Source organism: Buceros rhinoceros, unplaced genomic scaffold (assembly GCF_000710305.1).
Source record: "Buceros rhinoceros silvestris isolate BGI_N320 unplaced genomic scaffold, ASM71030v1 scaffold11789, whole genome shotgun sequence".
Classification (NCBI taxonomy): domain Eukaryota; kingdom Metazoa; phylum Chordata; class Aves; order Bucerotiformes; family Bucerotidae; genus Buceros; species Buceros rhinoceros.
In genome coordinates, this window is record NW_010429868.1 from 12409 (window position 1) to 31715 (window position 19307).

The 19307-nt window shown below is 48.0% G+C and overlaps 1 protein-coding gene across 1 annotated transcript in view; it reads left to right on the top strand.

The window, feature by feature from the left end:
• Positions 1-5324: 5324 nt before the first annotated feature.
• The window catches only part of CDH23 (cadherin-related 23), a gene marked incomplete at its 5' end in the record, with an annotated part of 126966 nt that continues 112983 nt past the window's right edge, over positions 5325-19307 (top strand). The window contains 3 exons of the mRNA XM_010142829.1: positions 5325-5467; positions 8685-8732; positions 8960-9052. Of these exons, the coding sequence (XP_010141131.1) occupies positions 5325-5467; positions 8685-8732; positions 8960-9052 (284 nt within the window). The remainder of the gene's footprint in view (positions 5468-8684; positions 8733-8959; positions 9053-19307) is intronic.

The following is a 19307-nucleotide window of genomic DNA, read 5'->3' on the forward strand; positions in this document are numbered from 1 at the left end:
CCTGGGGCTCAGTGTTTCCGAACTCTGGGATCTTCTGAGTTTGCTTTTTCTTCTTATGCCCCTCTTGAAAGCAAAACCAATTGAGAGGAACTGGGAGAGCACAGCCCCTTTGCCTACCTTCACCCTTGGGAAAATGGAAGAGCAAGAAAAATATACAGGTTACTGCTACAAGCAAGATGTTGAGACAGGAGTTTCCTTTACGGGAGGAAAAGTACACCCCATAAAGCAGTCAAACCTTAAAAAAAATTAGTAAAATCCTCACAGGAAGAGAACAAGAGGCAACAGCAATAACAACAAAAAAAACCCCAACAACTCCCAAGGTCAATCAAAGTTCAAGACTTGGAGAAAGAAGAAAATCTGTGTATGTGTGAGAGAGGAAGAAGTAGCTGTGATTGAGAGAAAGGAGGCAAAAGGAGACAAGATAAATTGTGATTATCTGTTGGAATCAAGACACTTAACTGCCCTGTCTGATTCTGGAGGGGAAACAAATGGAGCCTATAACTTTGCACTGCAAAAGGGTAATTTGTCCCTGTTGCCTCAGCCCTCACTGAAGCCAGGTCGGCATTTGGGCTTGTGGCGGCTCAAACAGAATCCTCAGCACAGCCCCGGGGAGAGCCAGGACACGTTATTTTTCTTTGCAGGTGCCCTGAGAGGGGTTTCTGACAGAGGTGGTTCTCCTGGGCTCTGTGCTCCCTCACCAAGTGGGAACGCCCTGCCTTTCGATGGTTTCCCACTGATACAGGCACCTTTATGTGAAGGTGTTAGCGCTGCTTTTGCGATCCTTTGGCAATGCCTGTGTTGACTCCATGAAAGAGAGCATGGAGTCCAGCTGTGGAGCTGGGTCTTTCTGGGTCAGGTGCTCATCTTGGTCTGGCTTCACCTATGGGTGGGATAACAGCACCTTCCCCGCAATCACCCTGGAAAATGGGAATTCATGTCATCTGTTGAATGGTGACCAGCAGTGTGCCCAGGTGACCAAGAAGGATCCTGGCTTTTATCAGCAATAGTGTGGCCAGCAGGAGTAGAGGAGTGATTGTCCCCCTCTTCTTGGCACTGGTGAGGCCACACCTTGAACACTGCATCCCATTTTGAGCCTCTCACTCCAAGAAGGACTTTGAGGTGCTGAGCGTATCCAAAGAAGGGTAGTGAAGCTGGTGAAGGGTCTAGAGCATGAGTCTTGCGAGGAACAGCTGAGGGAGCTGGGGTTGTTTAGCCTGAGGAAATGGAGGCCAAGGAGAGATCGTATTACTCTCTACAACTACCTGAATTGAGGTTGTAGTGAGGTGGGTGTCGCTCTGTTCTCCCAAGGAACAAGTGATAGGATGAGAAGAAACAGCCACCAGCGAAGGTTTAGGTTGGACATTAGGAAAAATTTCTTCACCAAAAGGGTTGTCAGACATTGGAACAGGCTGTCGAGGGAAGCGATGGAGTCACCACTCCTGGAGGTATTTAGGAGTTGTGGGGCCTTAGGGACAAGGTTTAGTGGTGGACTTGACAGTGTTGGGTTAAGGGTTGAACTTGACGATCTTAAAGATCATTTCCAACATGAAGGATTCTGAGATCACAGCACAGATGGCCCAGCTGTGTGTTCGCCTTGTGCTGTCCAGCTAGGCTGTTCTTCCTCCCTTGCATAAATAGAGAGGAGAAAAAGATATGCGGGTAAAAGCATAATTAAATAAATTGGTGCTTAAGAAATCGATGGAAGGTAACTTGCACAAACTTTTTTCATAGCAGTGAAAGCGATGAAGGAGCCCGGCATCCTCCGCTGCAGTCCCCTCTTGCTGCAGCCTGCACGGCTGGTTTACGTCCCACCCCTAAACTTAGCATTCCCCTGGGGTAAAGCTTGCAAAAATCAGAACAACAAATGACAAAGCAGTTGTGAAGTCTCATTTCTTATTTTGGAGATCGGTTTCTCATTATTTTCTATTTAATTTGTTGTTTTGATCTGTATCTTATGTATTTACATTTTTTTTCCTGTTAGCGTGGTGATTACAGACTGATGGACGGGTGAGGGACTGGGTAAAAGAGCTCTTAGTTTTTGGTGCCTCACTTGTGAGGGTTTGTTTGAGATGGTATTTTCCTGTGGTGCAGTGCAGCTTACACTTCAGCATCCTGAGCTGCCCTCTCTGTGTTCTGATGAAGTTTCTTGTTTCTAACAAATAAAAGGAAACACAAGTTGAGGAGGGTATAGGCTCTGAATGATCCTCACGTGTTTCCCTTTCCTCCTCTTTTACCCGCTAAATCTGTCCTTGATTTTGATATTCTTGGGCCAGAGGGCAATCCAGCCCCATGTGCTGTTTCACGGGGGTCTAACTCTGCACAGTACAGACTGGCAGGAGCCAGAAATGCAGGTGGGGTGATGCATTCTGCCCAGAAATGCTTTGTTCTGCAGGTTAGCCTGAATTTAGGACCTAAACTTCCTGACAGTGGGAGGCACCTGTAACACAAAACGATAGAGAAGAGTTAAACAGTTGTTTGCTGTTCTCAATTGATTTTTTTAATGCAAGTGGATTTGCAGCACACAAATGAGACTATGATTTGAACAGGGTAAGACATGGTTTTTCTATTCAGCTAAGGTTGTCTCCCTTCCACTGAGGTGTGACTGAGACTTTTTAGAGTTTGAAGCACTTGCAGTTCTAGAGGGAACTGTGATTACAACAGGTACCTGTTGATCCAGGGGTTTTTTGGATGAGATGTAAGGGGGGAAAGTTCGTTTCTCCCATTAAATCTGGCTGAATAGAGAGATGTGACCCTGGATTTATTTTGTCCTAGTTACTGACTTTTGCTGCCATGGGGACGGTCACCACCTTGCTTGTTTCCTGGGGCAAAGAAACCTTTGGAAGGATGGCTTCAGATGTCCCCCAAAATAAAACCAAGCTACTAGCTTGTTTCAAGGCTCTGAGGTTTGGGAAAGTGTAGGGTCACTGTATCTCTGATGCTGACTTCACTGAAGAGGTGGGAACATTGCCGATAAACTTGTTGATTGCAGTGGTTTGGATAAAGATTCTTGCTTTTGGGCTCTGTCCGGAATGTCTTTGATGGTGACCTGTCAGTCATGCTCGTGTCGGTGGGAGGAATTTTTTTTCTAGTGGTTAATTGTAAATGCTCTTTTTGAAACAACCACTATTCTTTCTCCAAATAGAAATTTGTCTGGATTTGGGCATTGAGTCCTTCTGTGCTTTCACGCTCTGGAATAGTCATCTTTAAGTATTACATTTTCTCCTCTTCAGGGATGTGCTTGAGGTGGCCTGAGTCATTTCACTCTTCTTTGTCATAAATGAAGCAGTTCAGGCTTTTAAAGCCCTTGTTAAGCGTAAAACATTTTTGCTAGCTCTCAAATATTTGTGGTTTCCTCTTGCATCCCAGTTGTAAAGATGATGCAGCCAGCCGAACAGATTTGCAGCCTTGACAGAAGCAGCTATACAGCCCTGAAGTCACTCTTCTGAGTGCCCTTTGGGCACCACAGCTCTGCCAGCCAGGGCATGGAAAGAGCTCCTAGCGTGCTTGGACCCCCAGGCCTGCCAGAACGGCTGGTTTCAGGATACTCTCCTCCGCAGCTGTGGTCCACCAGCTTCTTTTTGAGGGCATTTGAAGCAGGATCATGAAAAAAGATTTTTACCAAACAAGCTCAAATTACCAAGCGCTTTACCTGGCTGCTTGGTCCTCCCTGTTATTTGCTACGCTGTCACCTGAGTTTGTACTGACAGCAATTTCACTTTACACTGGGATGTCCCCTTGACCGTGGCTGGTGGCCTTGGGACCTGCCAGGAAGCTGGGTCCTCGCTTCAGTGCACTTTGTCCATGTTCTACAGCACTGAATTTTTAATCAGAAAGTCACGCAGCGGGAAGTCGAACACCTTACAAAAGTCTATTATTTCTTTGCAGTTACCTATATCTGCCAAAATTGTAATCTCATCAAAGAATAAATTCAGGTTTGTTTGACAAGGCCTATTTTCCATAAAATCATGTTGACTGGCATTAATTATGTTCCTATCAGTTAATTCTTTATTAATGGAATATCGTATCACCTTTTCCCATTATTTCCGCCATGATTGATGTCAGACCAACTGGTGGTAATTGCACGCCGAGCTGTGCTGCCACATTCGTTCTCTGGTCTGCTGGAGCTTCCCTCCTCTTCCCAGATGCATGAAATTTTGGCATCTGTTCTTGGCCAAATGATATGGGGACGTGAAGTGCTCTTGAACTGCCAAAGACAGTTCATGTACTGAATGTCTCCATCCATCCTCAAGGCCAGGTGGCTAAGGGTATCTCCTGTCCTTATCTCCACCCACCAGCTTTTCTCCTCCTATATTCTCCCCTGTTCTGCTGAAAAGGGGACTGAGAGTGGCTGGGTAGGTGACAGGCAGCCAGCTATAGCCAACCTGCCATAGCAGCCTTTGAATGTGCTCAGAGATGTCATGGAGCAGCCCAAAATGGTTTGAGGAGCTTCTTATGGGGCTGAAACAGAGCTCCAGGGGTGGTGACCATCCCTTGCTTTAGGGGAGTAATAGAAGTCCTTCTGTTCCAGGAATAGTATGGAGATCGGAGAAAGGACACATGGTCCCCACAAAGCAACCTGAGAGGGTTTGGGCTGCCTCTTGGGTGCCGTTAGGAAAAGCTATTTACAACCACATGCCCACAAGGGGTGGCTGAACAAGAATTCTGTTGCCTGAAGTAGTCAGGATGCTGCAGAAGATGGTTTCAAACATAATTCGGCAGAAGGTAGTGACTGATTTGTTCCAATGCCTCTCGTGCTCTCTGGGTGCCTGGGCTCCACATATGCCAGAAAGGTCAGAACTTGCTGCAACTGCCATGTTTGGAACAAACCCCGGGTCTGAGTCTGACTCCAGGTCCTACCAAATCCCTGAGCCTCAATGGTAGCTGTGGGCATCACATCTGTCTCTTTGCCTTAGGTTGTTTCCTTTCAACCTGGAAATGTTGTATTTGCTGGTGGTGGCCCTTGTTGGGAGAGATTGTGAGGGAGGCTGGCAGGTGCCTATCTGGAAGAGGCATGAGTTCCTCCACTATATCTAGTGCCCAGGATGGCCGTGCTTCTGCTGAGCTAATGTGACTTTCACTGTTGGTAACGGCAAGGGGGGAGAGGAGCTGTGGTTCACTCTATCTGTGCTGGAGAATAGCAAGACCATGCACAGCTTGACTCTCCTTGCTGCTTGGGGCATTGCGACGCCATGAGAAAACAGTTTGGGGATGACTTAAGGGAGGAAGGCAGAAGACCTGTGTTCCCTGACAAGCTGAACATTTTCAGGATTTCTTCCTGTCTGTCCTGTTTGGCTCATGATTTCTTTCCTCTCTGTCTCTCCCAGGTTCCTCAGTGACCCAGCTGCTGGCCCGGGACCTGGACAATGATCCACTGGTCTTTGGCGTGGTTGGGGAGGAGGCCAGCCGGTTCTTCGCTGTGGAGAGTGTGACTGGTGTTGTCTGGCTCAGGCAGCCCTTGGACAGAGAGGTAATGCCGCTGGGGGCTGAGAGCTTCCTCTGCTGAGGGGAGGGGAAAAAACATCTCCACTCAGACAAATGGTGGCTCTCCACCTTCTGTGGCAGCTGAGATGCAGCCTGGGTGTGTCCGCAGCAGGGTCTGTCCCCAGCCACCCTGTCACTGTCCCCAGCTGAGTGGGAACACAGGGAATAAGCAGGGTGGTCTGATTTGCTCTGGCTTGGTGGTTTTTCTAGATTCCAGAATACCTGGGGGTCTGGAAGTAAAGAAAAGAATAAATGGACATGATCTACTGAAGAGCCAGGTTGCTCATACATTCAGGGAGATCTGCAGGCTCTCTCTTTAAACCTACCTTCTGATTAAATCCTACACTATTTAAAACAGTGTGTGAAGAGATGTGAGGTATCCCTGATTGTTCAATCTCATCGTGACTTTTCATCGTCTTTTAGATTCGGGCTGCTGGATGCTCAATTTGGCAAGATTCTTGCCTCTAAGCTGTTTCACACCCTTATTTTCATGGTAGCTTTGGTGTGCAAAGACAATATCCCATCCAGGTGCTTGTTTCACAAAAGTCCTGGCCCTTGCTGCGTTCATGGAGCAAGGAGGAACAGAAAGCACAGGTGCTTGGACAGGAGCTCAATAAGACTGGGAAAACACTATATGACATTGGGAATGTGCTTCTGTTGCTTGTGTTAGTACTTCCTTTGCCAGGAGCAGCATTGTGAAGGTAAAACCCATTAACACACCTCATGCACTGACAGTCGGCCCTGACGGTCTGGGTTGAAGCCAGACAGATGTGGGGACGCAGAGGAGCGTGGTAGTGGGTGCTGCTCAGGATGGGGAAGGGCAAACCCAATTTTGCAGCATTAAGAGCAAGGCTCTGGAAAAATAAGGTGTTTTTCTTCACCCCTTCTGCCTCCCTGTGCCAACAGCTGCTGGCATGAGTCATAAATCTTCCCTTATTCACATGCTTATGCTTCCCAATACTAATGATACCAGCCTTAAGCCAAGGAGAGTGATCAGTAGGTTTTAGGCGGCTTTTGGTGGAGGGTGGGAGGGGAAGGAGCTGGGCAGAGTTTGTGACCATGGCTGGGCTGAACCGAGAGAGGAGCCTGTGTCCATCAACTGATCCCCCGGGCCTCAAAGTCAGTGACACATGGAAAAGGGTGAAGACAGGCACATGCAAAGCTTGATATGGATAAGGGAAAGGTGTAAATAGTGATTTATGGTGAAGGAAACAGGATGGCATGGGAGGGGATGGAGGTGGACAGCATGCTACAGGCAGAGAACACTGGCCTGGATGCGATCAAAAAGTCAGAGCAGAGAAAGCCATACGAGAGAAGTGGTGGGGAAAAGAAAAGCGAGAGATCAATTCTTGTACAATGGAGGAGAAAAAGAGAGACTTGAAAAGAGAGAGGGAGTCATAGTAAGGTAAATGATGCAGGAAAAGGCAACGTAGAGGGAAGAGAGGAAGGAATGAACATACAGCAGGGAAACAAATTTTTAAAGATTTTTTTACTCCCACAAAGATCAGAAGAAAAACAGAGTTTAAGACAAAGACAAACCCTGAGTTGAAAAGTGCCAAAAGGAAGGATGGAGACAAATTTGCGTGTGGCAGCTTTCTCTGGTTACTTTATCGAGTTTTTAAAATCTAAATGCTCAAGGGGTTGTTTCTTACCTGCTATTTTTCCTTTCTTCCCTACTGCTTTGTCTCTCATGGTGGCACCAGGAAGGAGGGGGGAAATGGGTGGAAGACACTGACATGGCAGGGTGGGATGTCACCAGGAGCAGAGGCTCTCCCCTCCATCGGTGTTTCATCTCTTCACTCTGCCTGCAAGCATTACCCCAAGGCAGGAGCTAGAAAAAGCTTCCTAAGCTGGAATTCCCCAGCTATTCAATTCAGGAGCCTGGGGGAGGGCAGATATTGGGGGGTGGAGGGATGCATGCTGTGCAGAGCTGTTCCCCAAACCCTTCTCCAAGATAAACTGCTACCCTCGTTCAAGCAGAGCTCCTGGTCTGGGCCCCAGCGGCTGCTGCCTGTCCCTGAACTGATCTTATTAGGAATAAATCAACCAAATCTGCAGCACAGAGAGCCATTTCAAGCTTGCTTTCCAGCCTTTCCTGCACGATGCTTTGGAAACATCAAGTTGCTGTGCTCCAGCAGCTCAGACAGGGCAGAGGCACTGGCACTGGGAAGGGATGCTGGAGGAGAAAGGAAGGGATTGCTAGGACTGGGGGAACCAAAATATCAGACAGAGCACAGGTACTGGATACGTGCGGTGGTCCAAGTCTTGTTGTCCATCCCTGGGTGATTCCTTGGTCAAATGTGACCGAAATGATTGCTGGTGAAAAAGAAAGGTCAGAAAGAGAAGGTCTGTCTCCCCTAGCAATGTCCCCCTGCCTTGCCACCAAAATAATTCCCTCTTCCTCACTTGTCCCTCACCCCAGTTACTTAATATATTGCTGTTTGAAACCAAGCTGTTAGCTTAGTTAAAGCATTAAGGGGCAGGGAGAACTGCAGGGGCAGTTTCCTGAATGGGCTTATGGGATTTCAGCCAGTCCAGACAGACCCTGGTCTTCTGGGCTATGTGATATCCCAAGAACTGCTGCACGGCAGGTAGGTTGGGAAAGCAGCAGCCAGATTTAGATGTCTTCAGTGTGACTGTTGTATTGTCATCTGGAACAAAAGTTAATTACACAGCCTTTTCTTTGGACTTTCTTCTCTTTTTGCACCATCCCTGTGTCTTGCAGTTGGAGATGGTGCCAGGTCATAGCACACTGCAGATGGAAAACTGCTTTTCTCTGCTTGCGCTTACTCCCTCTCACTGTTACAGGCAGTCTGTGACGCTGGGGACCTGGGCTTGAAGAGCCAGGGCTTGCTGGCAGGCCCCAGGAGGTTGAACAGCAGGCTCCTCTCATCTGTTTTAGTGTAGTTGTGTCTTTAAAGTGCTTGGCTGCTGGTTGAGAGGAGTCGGTTCCGTAGTCCCTGCATCCTCCTGACCCAGGGCAGAGCAGCTCTCTACACCTGTGAAATACACAGGAGCCCCGTCGGCGTTCTCAGTGCTTTATACTCAATGTAGGTAATTGCACTCAAGCACCTTTTCCCTTCTTGATGGTCCTGAAAGCATTTTGCATGTAATAATATTGGCTAAAAGTCCCACACCTGTCATCTGCAGATAAACACTACAGTATCTTTAATTCTTATGTTTTTCTTCTCCTTCTCTTTCAGACTAAGTCAGAATTCACGGTTGAATTTTCTGTCAGTGATAGCCAAGGGGTAAGTGTGACTTCTCATTTCATGGACAGAGGGGGATGGGGAGGATGAATGTGGGTTGCTAGGGGACTTTCTGCATCACCCTGCGGGGGATCTGGGGAAGTAGGGTCACCCCTTGCCATCGCTTGCCAATAGCCCAAGTCAGTAAACACCAGCACAAGTCTGCTTTAGGTTTTAAATCCGTGCGTAAAGCTGACATCCACTCCCTGTCATTGTCCTTGTGACCACAGGTGATCAAAGGGACCGTCAACATCCAAGTTGGAGATGTGAATGACAACGCCCCACGGTTCCACAACCAGCCCTACAGCGTCCGTATCCCGGAGGTAGGGATTGCTGCAGCCTCTCCGCACAGGCTGGCTTCTGGCTTTTCTTGCGGTAGCCACACTTGCTGTCTGGTTGCCGTCACGGAGCTATCTGCCTTGGCTGCATGAGGGCCACTGAGGTACAGCAGTATTCTCCTGCCCTAGACCGTCACTGGGTTTGGAGGGAGGATTAAACCTCTGGAAGTTATTCTTGCCTGAACATGGGCAGAAGCAAGGTGACCATGGTTTGGGTATTGGGGGAATGCAGGTGGAAGGGGCGGTTTGGACCTCAGAGTCTTCGCAGCCTCAGTGATGTCTTTCCATGACAAATACAAAGTTTGGAAATAGCCGTAAGTGGAAATCCATTTCTTTTCCTCTGAGCCGAGGTGTATGTGCCACTCTCTCTCCATGCTGGCCATCGCACAGGAGGTGATGTCTAGTTATACCATCAGTGGGAGCTTCTGCGCCTAGAGCTCAGCTCAGCAGAAATATGCCAGGAACTTACAGATCCAATGTGAATTTAAAGATATGGAGAGAAGGTGGTTGTTAGTGCTAGGAGGACAAGGTCAGGGTGTTATAATTGAAAGGGGGGATTAGTACCCAGGTGCGAGGACAGAGCCCGTTTTTCCCAGAGTGTGTCTCAGGCTGTGGATGAGGTCAAGTGTGCCTCTGTGTGTGTGAAATCAAGCAGTCCTGGGTAATTGAGAGGTACAAACGATTGTGTTACAACGGTTTATTTAATATGCAGGCTGTTGCTGCCCTGCCACGCTGGGCTTTGATCTTTCCCTGTCTCTCTGCTGCGAGGATGAGGTTTCTTCATTAAGCTGCTTGTGATGTATGAGCCGGGAGTTTTAGTCTCATCTTTGCGCCAAGTCATCTGAAACCTCCCTTTCACATGACACTGGGTCAGTCATTTCTTCTCCTCTTTAAAGCACAAACGGTGCAGAAATGACTTGGCAAAACATGCACGAGCTGCTCCTCACTCTCACCTTTCTGCTCAGAGCTCTGGAAGCTGAGGGGCTCTTGCCTTGCTGCTGCTCTTGCCAGTGATTGTCTGTCCGTAAGCAGAAGGAATGTCAGTAGGACTGAAGGAGAACGGTCTCCTCTCCCCTGCCCTCAGCTTTACCTCTGGTTTTGCCATTTACACAGCTGGTGCAGAGGACTCCTTTCTCCATGTGAAGAGAGAAAGCAGGTTTCTGGTGCTGTGTTAAGCCCCAGTGTGTATGTACCGGGAGAGTTGTGCTGTGTGTCCTCTTGCTCACAGCTTCTGTCCTAAAAGCCGATGTTGCAAGCTTTAAGCCTTCCACATTTCCAGTCTTAGCCTGTGAGAAGCCTGAGGGGCAGGGGGGTCAAATGTCCAGTGCTGCTTTGGAAAATTAAGCCTGGCTGAGGACAGGAAACTGCAGGCAGGTGAGCTGGACAAAAGAAATAAATACAAGAAGAAGAGGCTGCACCTCAGAGCTCCCTCTTGCATGTCACTCTGCTTTGCACGTGAGCTGTGGTTCTGCCGGAAGGAGTTTCCAGGACTGTCTAATTGTTTGGGGTATAGTAAGCACGGGGCTCCCACCAGTGCGCCTGCACTGCCACTTGGCCTTCAGAGCTGTGCTTTTCTGGAGGTTGGCCTAATCTAATTATAAGGCATCGTGTGCCAGTTTCCAGTTTCTACCCATGATCTTTAACCAAGGACACGGATCGGAAGTAATGAGCCACAAATGCGCTGCTCAGCCAGCACTCGTGGAGACACTTCTTCTGATGCAGAGAGAAACTTTCCTCCTCTGAGAGGCAGGGTATGGGGTCCCACAACCTAAAAAGGACGCTCAAGGGCTATGGCCTACAGGAGATGTCAGCAGTGAATTTACTCTGCATGTGCCAGCACAGCCCTTTGAGGAGTGGATGCCCACTTGCTTTGAGACCTTTGCTTGGCCAAGGGTTCTTCCTGTTGTATGTCTGCAAGCACTCAAAACTGGAGATGATGTGGCACGGAGATATGCCTTCTGAAGCTGAGGCCCCAGAGCCAAGGAACACCTGGGATGCAGCTGAGACTGAGGAACTGGTCATGGTAGGGGATGACAGCATCCCCAGGTCACCCCCACGCTCCAGAGAGCTCAGGCCAGGGTGAGCAGTGAGACCATGAGTAGCAAAATCTGTCTCAAAGACTACCCAGCCCAAGCCGAAGGGCCGACAGCTAATGAATAAACAGGGTCTGGAGCTTGGGGAGAGAGAAGAGGCTAGCAGGAGTGTGGCTCTGCGCAGGCTGGCTCTGTGCAGAATTGGCAGCTAATGAGGGTTTTTCTCTTTTTAATTTTGAGATAAATGAATGTATCGATTTGCAGTTGTCCTAGCTAATGGAGCAGCAACAGAAAGGCTATTTAAACCTCACTGCTATTGTGTGGCACTAGGAAAGTCAGAAGAAGAGTGTGCATAAATAAATGGAACATGAAGTAAACTGACCTTTAAAAACAATGCTGCCTCTAAATACCCATCCTGGTGTTTTACGCAGTCCGCTTGATTTGAGAATGGTGATTTATTTGGGCATGGGCTGCGGGCACTATTCCTCTGTAGCATGGGGAAGGGGGAGAGTTTAACTGCGAGCTCTTCTGCGTTGCAGCAGCTCCAAATACCCAGACTGGGGATCGCTCATGTGTCGGACTGATGCCACGGGTCCTCTGCATCCATCGTGTCTTAATCACATCCCCAGCACCTGCCTGGAATAGCTGAGCGAGGGCCCACATGTCGGGAGAGGGCTGTTGCTCCAGTGTAATCGTCCATCCCGTCTGAGCAAGGGCGCCCTGTGATTTGCTTGTCAAAAGGCAACGAGGCGGTGCGGACGCTTTCAAGTCTGTAAAGAAAGGGGGAATCCTGCTAGACTTGGCAACTTAATTCACCAAGCTGGCCTCGACAGAGCTCATTAAGTTCTCGTGTATTCATTTCAGGCTAATGGCTGTCATGCTGACTGCTGTTTGATTTGCTGTAATAGACTTTTATGGCTTTCCAGTTTGCTAGGACGTGTGTGCCTGGGTCTGTGCCCTGTGGTGCTGCTCTAGTACATTAGTTAGCTGCTCATGTGCTTGCTACTCTGACCTTCAGGGTTTGTTCTCCTCTTGGATGCATCCCTCACTCTTCACGTCTTGCATGGGCTGGTTTTTACCCTCCTCATCCTCACCCAGCCCCAGAGTACCGTGTTTCTGGGAGTCTCAGGATTTGGTTTTTAAATCAGGATTTATATACTGCCACAACACTTCGCCGTGGGCTCAGCAATGCCTCAGGTTGTGACGAGTCCAGTCTGCTTTCTCTGATCTGTTTTTCTGTTTGACTGTTGACTGGATCTGTAGGAAACTCAGTCGTGTTGGATTGTCACAGTTCAACGCTTTTATGTGAAATGAGCAAGTGAAATGGAGCCCAGCCCCCACATCGGCTTTGTGGTACCTGGTGTGGTGTTGGGATCCGGGTGGACTGCTCCTGCTGGATGCCTGCTAGACTTTCCTGTCCCAGCTTCCAAGCATGAGACCTTCTGGATCATGCAAGACTCCGTTTGCCTTTTAAGTGAACAACATTTAAGCTTCACTTAAAAGGCATGGACCTGCAAGCCTTCCTTCTGCACCTGCTACGTCTAAGGGCTACACCATCTACAGGACCACATCTTGGGTCCTGCAGAGGTTCCTCAAACGTTGAGGCTGCTGTGTAGTGGCCAAGACTAGTACCTTCTTGTGAAGAGCTGTTTTTCTGCATAACTCCCCAACATCATGAGCACGTAAGTTCAAACCATCCATGGCCTTCTCGAGGCCCTGGAGCACTGGCAGTCTTCACATGTTGGCAGGAATGTCACTTAATTGTTTGTTTCTTTATAATAATAACTGAATAACCTCTCAGGAGGTTTCTAGCAGGGCTTTCTCTTCTTTGGTGCTCTCCCCACCCTTTCCTTCTGTTACAGTTAGCACACTGAGTGATTTATAAAGTAATATCTGTTATTGTGTTACATCTTCTAGCAAAAAGCTGTCCTCAGCCAGGCTCTGGGCCAGAGACTGCGGTTTAACACCTCGGCCATTCACAAGATGACAGTTGCATCACAAAAGAAGGGGATATTGATATTGACAGGGGATATTAATGACAACGGGGTTCTGTTTTCCAAAGGTACCCCCTGCATCTACAACCGCAACCCACCCGCCTTGGGAATGTGCTTATCTCCTCTTGAGTTCAAGCAGGTACCAAGAGGCAGTGCTGTGGGAAAGATGTTTAAAAACAGAAAGGAAAGTTTCTGGACAGCACACATCATCGACTAGGCAACCACAGTCCAGCTTGCAGGTGTCACATCTCCTGAACTCAGCCTTGATTTAGCAATTTATTTTAATTGGGAGGCAGGCGGGCACTTACCATCAACAGCAGTCCCTTCTGCTCAGGGAGTAGCCTTTGGGATTGAGCCTTCACAAGCTGCTGGCCACTGTTCCTGTCTTTAATGTGGCGGTGTAGTTGAAACAGTGGCTTTTATGTTGTTTGGGTTTTTTTTAAATTGTGCAGAAAGGTGTTTGGTGGGGAAGGGGAGAGGAAGGAGGGGACCATCACCGCCCTGTCCTACTACACAGCCTGGAACCAGACCATGCTAGATGGTGAGCAGGGGCAAGGAGGATGAAAGAAAGCCCCCAAAGCCCTAGCTGTAATTAAAATTATTATTTTGCTTTAATGGTAATAATGTTGGTAATTACATCAGTTTCCCTGCCATCCTGCCTGGGAGTCTTCAGGGGCTCATATAATTCTATTGCGATGGCTCCGCAGCCCGATGCTGTGCATACGAAGCAGCTGAAATGAGTGTGAGCTCCCACTTCAGCTGCATTAGCCATTCCCTTGCACGCTCCCAGGTACCTTTTTGATTTTGGTTTTTTTTTTTCCCCTCCTTTAAATAAAGAGCCTTTAAATTGAAGGCGATGATAACAGAGCTGATAAGAAAGATGTTACTGCTGCACTGCAAGATGGCCTGTAATCATTGTTGGCTGCTTTCCTTCCTCATTGCTTTTTTTTCTTCTTTTTTCCCCCCTTTCTCCCTGCTCACTCTTACTTTCTCTCCTTGCCATTATGCTTCTGTGTGGACTTCAGAACTGCACAAATAATTTAAAATGAGTAACTTATCCACCAAATCCAGCCTTCCCCTCCCTCAGCCGCCCTTGCCAGCACAAAATTTGCAAGCACATCGAACTTCCCCGCAGCCCTTCAGTTGACCAGAAGCAAGTTGGTTTTCTTTCTTGGGTAAGCAAGCACCTCCGCCTCCCCCCAACCCGGGCATCCCATCAGCATGGCTAGTGCTGGGGACTGGATGTCATGAATAGGACAATTGGTTTTAAACGAAAAGAGGGGAGATTTTGACTAGATATAAGGAAGAAATTTTTGACAATGAGGGTGGCTAAATGCTGGCCCAGATTGCCCAGGAAGGTGGTAGAAGCCCCATCCCTGGAGGCATTCCAGGTCAGGTTTCACGGGGCTCTGAGCCGCCTGATCTAGTTGAAGATGTCCCTGCTCACTGCAGGGGGGTTGGACTAGACGAGCTTTAGATATCCCTTCCTACCCAAACCATTCTGTGATTCCATGATCTCTCGCCTCTGGTGCCTGTTGGAAAAGTGGGAGGTGAGGCCTTGAGTGGTGCTCACTGCAGCAAGAGGGTCCCAGTTGCACGGTTACGTGGTGATAGTCTGCGGAAAGTGAAATATTTACGACACTACCCAAACATCCTCATTTTCAATTGGTTTTCTTGTCGCTGGTTTTCAAAGCCAGCTTATATCAGCCCTGAGGGAACAGACGAAATAACAGGTTACGTCTCCATACCATCCCTCTGGCTTCACAGGGTTGGTCACCATGGATGGTCACTTTTGATGTTTCTCCTTTCCAGACTCTTTATTATTATTTTTGAGCAACTTTTAATCATTTTCCAACTTTGTCCAGCAAACTTGTGGAAGCAGAGACCTGTTGTGAAGGGTGTGCCTTCCTTTCACTAGTCTTAAGTGCAGGAGTCTGTCCATCTATTAAAAAGCCATCTCTTAGTGGGATGAGATAATCCTTTTGAGAGGGTTTCATCTGCTCGGTAATCACTAGGTAGAATCTAATATCCCTCAAATCATTCCTTCTCCCCTCCTCTCAATCCCAGCTTGCATGATCCACCAAGATGGGGCTATTTCGATATTGCTTGGGAAGATTGAATGTTAAAATGTATCTTTACATGGAGAAAATTGCCAAGCAAAGATTTTGCCTACAGTGCGGTGGGATGTCCTTTTCTATCAGTAATCGGGAGGGTGTCCCCTGCCTTGCACTGTTGTGGAAGAGCAGGAAGAAGGGGAGCTGAGAAAGTAGCAAGTGGGTAGGGACTGAGGGACGTGAATAATGCACAAGTCATCAGGCTGAGTTTTCTCTGGTGGGTAGAAGGCCACGTGTGTTGGCACGCTGGGTATGTTTGGCTCTGGGGTGTTTGTAAATATTCATAAAGATCCCCTCTTTCCACACGCAAATGACATGTAAACAGGCTCTTTAAGTGCAGGGAAGTGCAGGCCTGTCTTGGGCATTGATTCTGGCATTCAGATGCTGGCGGTTCCTTCGGGCAAGAGCTTGGAAGCACACCAGGCAGCAGCTGCCATCTTCTCCCTGCTCTTTTCTGCCAAAGCGGAAGAAAAGCATCTAAATGAAATGGGCTGCAACACATTGAATAGGACGTGGTGTTTGGGCTGAAGGGTTTGCACAGCTGACATCAGAGATGTCCATGAAACTTTTCAAGGGGTGAGGTGCTTATTAAAGAGTCATGCTGCATCTGTATGATAAGACATGGAGGATTTGAGTGGTGCAGCTTCGGTATGGTGGGTCGCATGGGGCTGGGAGGCTCATCGAAATCTCGCCTTTCCTTGCATGGAGAAGGATGTTTTGTGACGAAGCACATGCTCAGACCTGGAAGCATTCTTCCCTCTGAAGGTCATCTGTGTGCAAGTCTTTGTCAGTATTGCTGGTGCGTATACTGTGATGCTAGCTGGAGAATGTCTAAGGGTCTTGAGTGACGTCTGACACCCTAGGTAGAAGGATGGTCTCCACCTCTAGCAGTCCTATCACTCGTCTGGCTTCATCTGTGAATAAGAGGCCCTGGTCCTTTAAAACACGTGCCTGAGGAGCGAAATAAGAGATGCAACAGAAACTACTGGGGCGGAAAACTCCAAATGGCGTGGAAGTAATGTGTAAAGTGTCCTGGAGATAACAGTCATTTCCACCAGGCACAACTTGGGCTCTTTCTGGAAGGATACTGCAGCAAGTGGGGGGAGCAGCCTGAGAATTAGAAATAGTCGTGCAGTTCTGACCAGAGTAATGCTGGGGTACACAGGAGGGACAGGGGAAAGCAGGAAGGGGAGAAAACAGATTTAGAGCTGAAAGGAAAGCTAGTGCAGGGCAGCAGGCAATTCGGTACCTCCACAGAGGAGCTGTCATGCTGGGAAAATATGACTCCCAGAGCCAAAGAAAAAATACTCAGGCAGAGGAAGAGTAAATGTGCCGAAGCATTCTCCAAGCAAGGAGCACCCAGGCAAAGAGGGGAAAGGTGACTTAGGCAAATCAGAAAACGTTCCCCTTGGATGAAATGGGGACAAGGGAAAACTGCCTTGCTCCTGAGCAGCCCCGGGACACAGACATGCTCTCAGGTGCTCTGTAGGAATTTCTTCATACAGGTGCTGAGACCCAGTATCTGCCCAACCCTTGACGGTTTTCAAAGCTCTGAGTTTATCATGTGTGTCCATCCCAGACCTATCCCCAAGGTCAAGCTGACGTCTGAGCTCAGAATGGTCGATGCCAAGTGATGACAGCTCCTTGGGATTGCTTTGCTCCCACTGGCAACAAGCGATCGGGGTTGCTCAGACTGTACAGGCTTCTTGCAGAGCAGAAGCAGCTGTGTGTGGTCCTGCAGCATCTCTTGCTCCAGAGCAATTTAGGCTCGGGCTGAAAGCTGCTCTTTTCCAGGGGACTGGAAGCACCCGTGCGGGGCGTTTGAGCCCAGCCCTTTTGGTATAATTACACTTACACATCTGGGCAGCAGATGGCTTCAAGGTCTCTTCCTTGTCCCCTGCAGAAGGAAGGGCTCTCTGCTGCCAGGAACAGGCAGAGGAGCGAGGAGCTAATGAATGTGACCTGCTAGCAATTAGTTTTGTTTTATCTCTCTTTCCGCCGGTTACAATACTCTCCCAGAAGCCTGGGATGTAACTTATTATCTCGTGCCAGCCAGCAAAAGCCGCATCCCTTCCCTTTGCATCCCTGTTTTGTTCACCTCCCTCTCTGTACATCATCTTTTCAGTCAGCAGCGGGAGCGTGCTTGGCTGTAGAAATGTTTATTAACGCACTGCGAAGGTAGAAACCACTCCGTGAAAGGAGACAAGAGAGCCTTCACTGAAAGCGTGTATGGGGTTTTTTTTGTTTCGTTTTGTTTTGTTTTTTTAACCCACATAATCATGCGGTTTGTTGTTTTGGGCTCCTTTTTCAATTGCGCCACCTAAGTTAAGGTATGATTACAGTCATACTGAAATGTGCCCTGCCGGGGGGACGGTGCCCCAGTTGCTGCCATCTTAGGATAAGGGCTCTTTTCAAGCTGAAATAATTGAGCTCAGCAGCAGACCTGTGAGGTGGGCACGTGTTAGCACCCTCGCTCGGTGCAGCTACGGAAGGTGAGGGTAGAGCTGACAGAAGAGACTTGCCAAAGCATTTTTTTCAGTAAAAATGCTCATTTTAATTAAGATGGCAATATTTAGGAAGAATATTGCCATTCTGACAGCAAAGCTGGGTAGAAATAGCATTTCAAAAGAACAATAAAAATCGCTCTTGCAACAGATTCACTCCAATTTCTTTTTCAGAATTGCATTTTGTGTTTTATTAGTTTGTAATGTGTCAGTGACAGTCATGTATAATAAGCTTTCTCCTGCTGGTCATACTTTGTGATGAAATAATAGACTAAATCAGTCTCTCTCTCTGTTTTTTAAATATTTATGTGTGAATTGAACTGTTTGCATAAGTTTCAAACTATTTTCATTACAAATGGAAGAGATTTGATCTAGGAAGAAGTTTCAGTCGGCATTAGGCAGCCACTGCTTAATTCAACCATTAATTGCTGTTGAAACTTAAAATGGGGTTGATTTATTTTGTCAGTGTGAATAATGAAGAGGGCAGAAAAACTGAATATAGGGTTTGAGGCAATTTTCATTAATGAAGAAGACCTGGAAGTTTTTAATTTTCAGGATTTGCTGTGTGGGAGATTTGAAAAGCTATTTTTACTATTATTTCTAAATGAGGATGCAAACCAAATTCAGGTGGATATGGGGTTCAGACAGCTGATGGTGTGTGGGAAGGCTTGGCCCAGGGGCAGCGTGATGCTGAGCTGCTGGGCATCTTTGGAGGCCATCTCCACCGTTACAATATTGCCATCAGCAGCGGAACTGAGCAAACATGCTGTAAATGAGCTTTGCGAATATGCTTTTGTGGTTTTCTTGCCTCCCCACCTCCCCTTTCCTGACTCCTGCTGCATTTCTGCCACTCTGCCTTGCTCTCCAAGCATCGAGCTCTGCATTTTTTACAGGGTGAGCAGCTCACAAGGTGGTTTTGTGCACACTTGTGCTTGCATGCAGAGGGTCTTGACAAAGAGCTGTGCAAGCCAGTTCCATGTTGTACATCTCCAAATAATTAAGGGAAGAGTGGAAAGTGCATAGGTGGAAGAAGAACAGGTTGTTGTCCTGTGTTGCAAAGACTGTCACCCACCCCTTGGTTTAGGGACAGGAGTTGTTTGTCACTCTCTTTCCAGGGACCAAACTTACTCAGTGTGGTCCGAGGTCTTGCAGGGGTGTCACCATGTTGAATTCAGCCACAGCCCACCCATCTCCTCCAGCTCAGGCAATGGATATACTTACAGCCTCCCTGGTTTTCAAACCTGCCTTGGTTTTCATCACGTGATAGGTCAGTTCTAGCTAGGCTTGCCCTGCCATTGTAAATCAAACTTGAAAGGGTGATGGGAAGGAGGGGAGAAGAGAAGATATTAAGTCAGCCACCTCCTGCCTAGCTCTGTGTGTGAGTCTCAGCTGTTCGTACGTGTTTGGAGGCACCTCCTCCTTAGATGACCTGGGATCTGGCTTTTTGAGCCGGGGTGCCCACCAGCACTGCCTTTGTTACCAGTATTCAAGGAGGAAAAAAAACCCAGGGAGTTTGCAGCTGTTATGGTCATCCAATGCATGTTTTTGTAGCGCTTCTCAGTTCATTACCAAGACTGGAAAATGTACCTATCTTT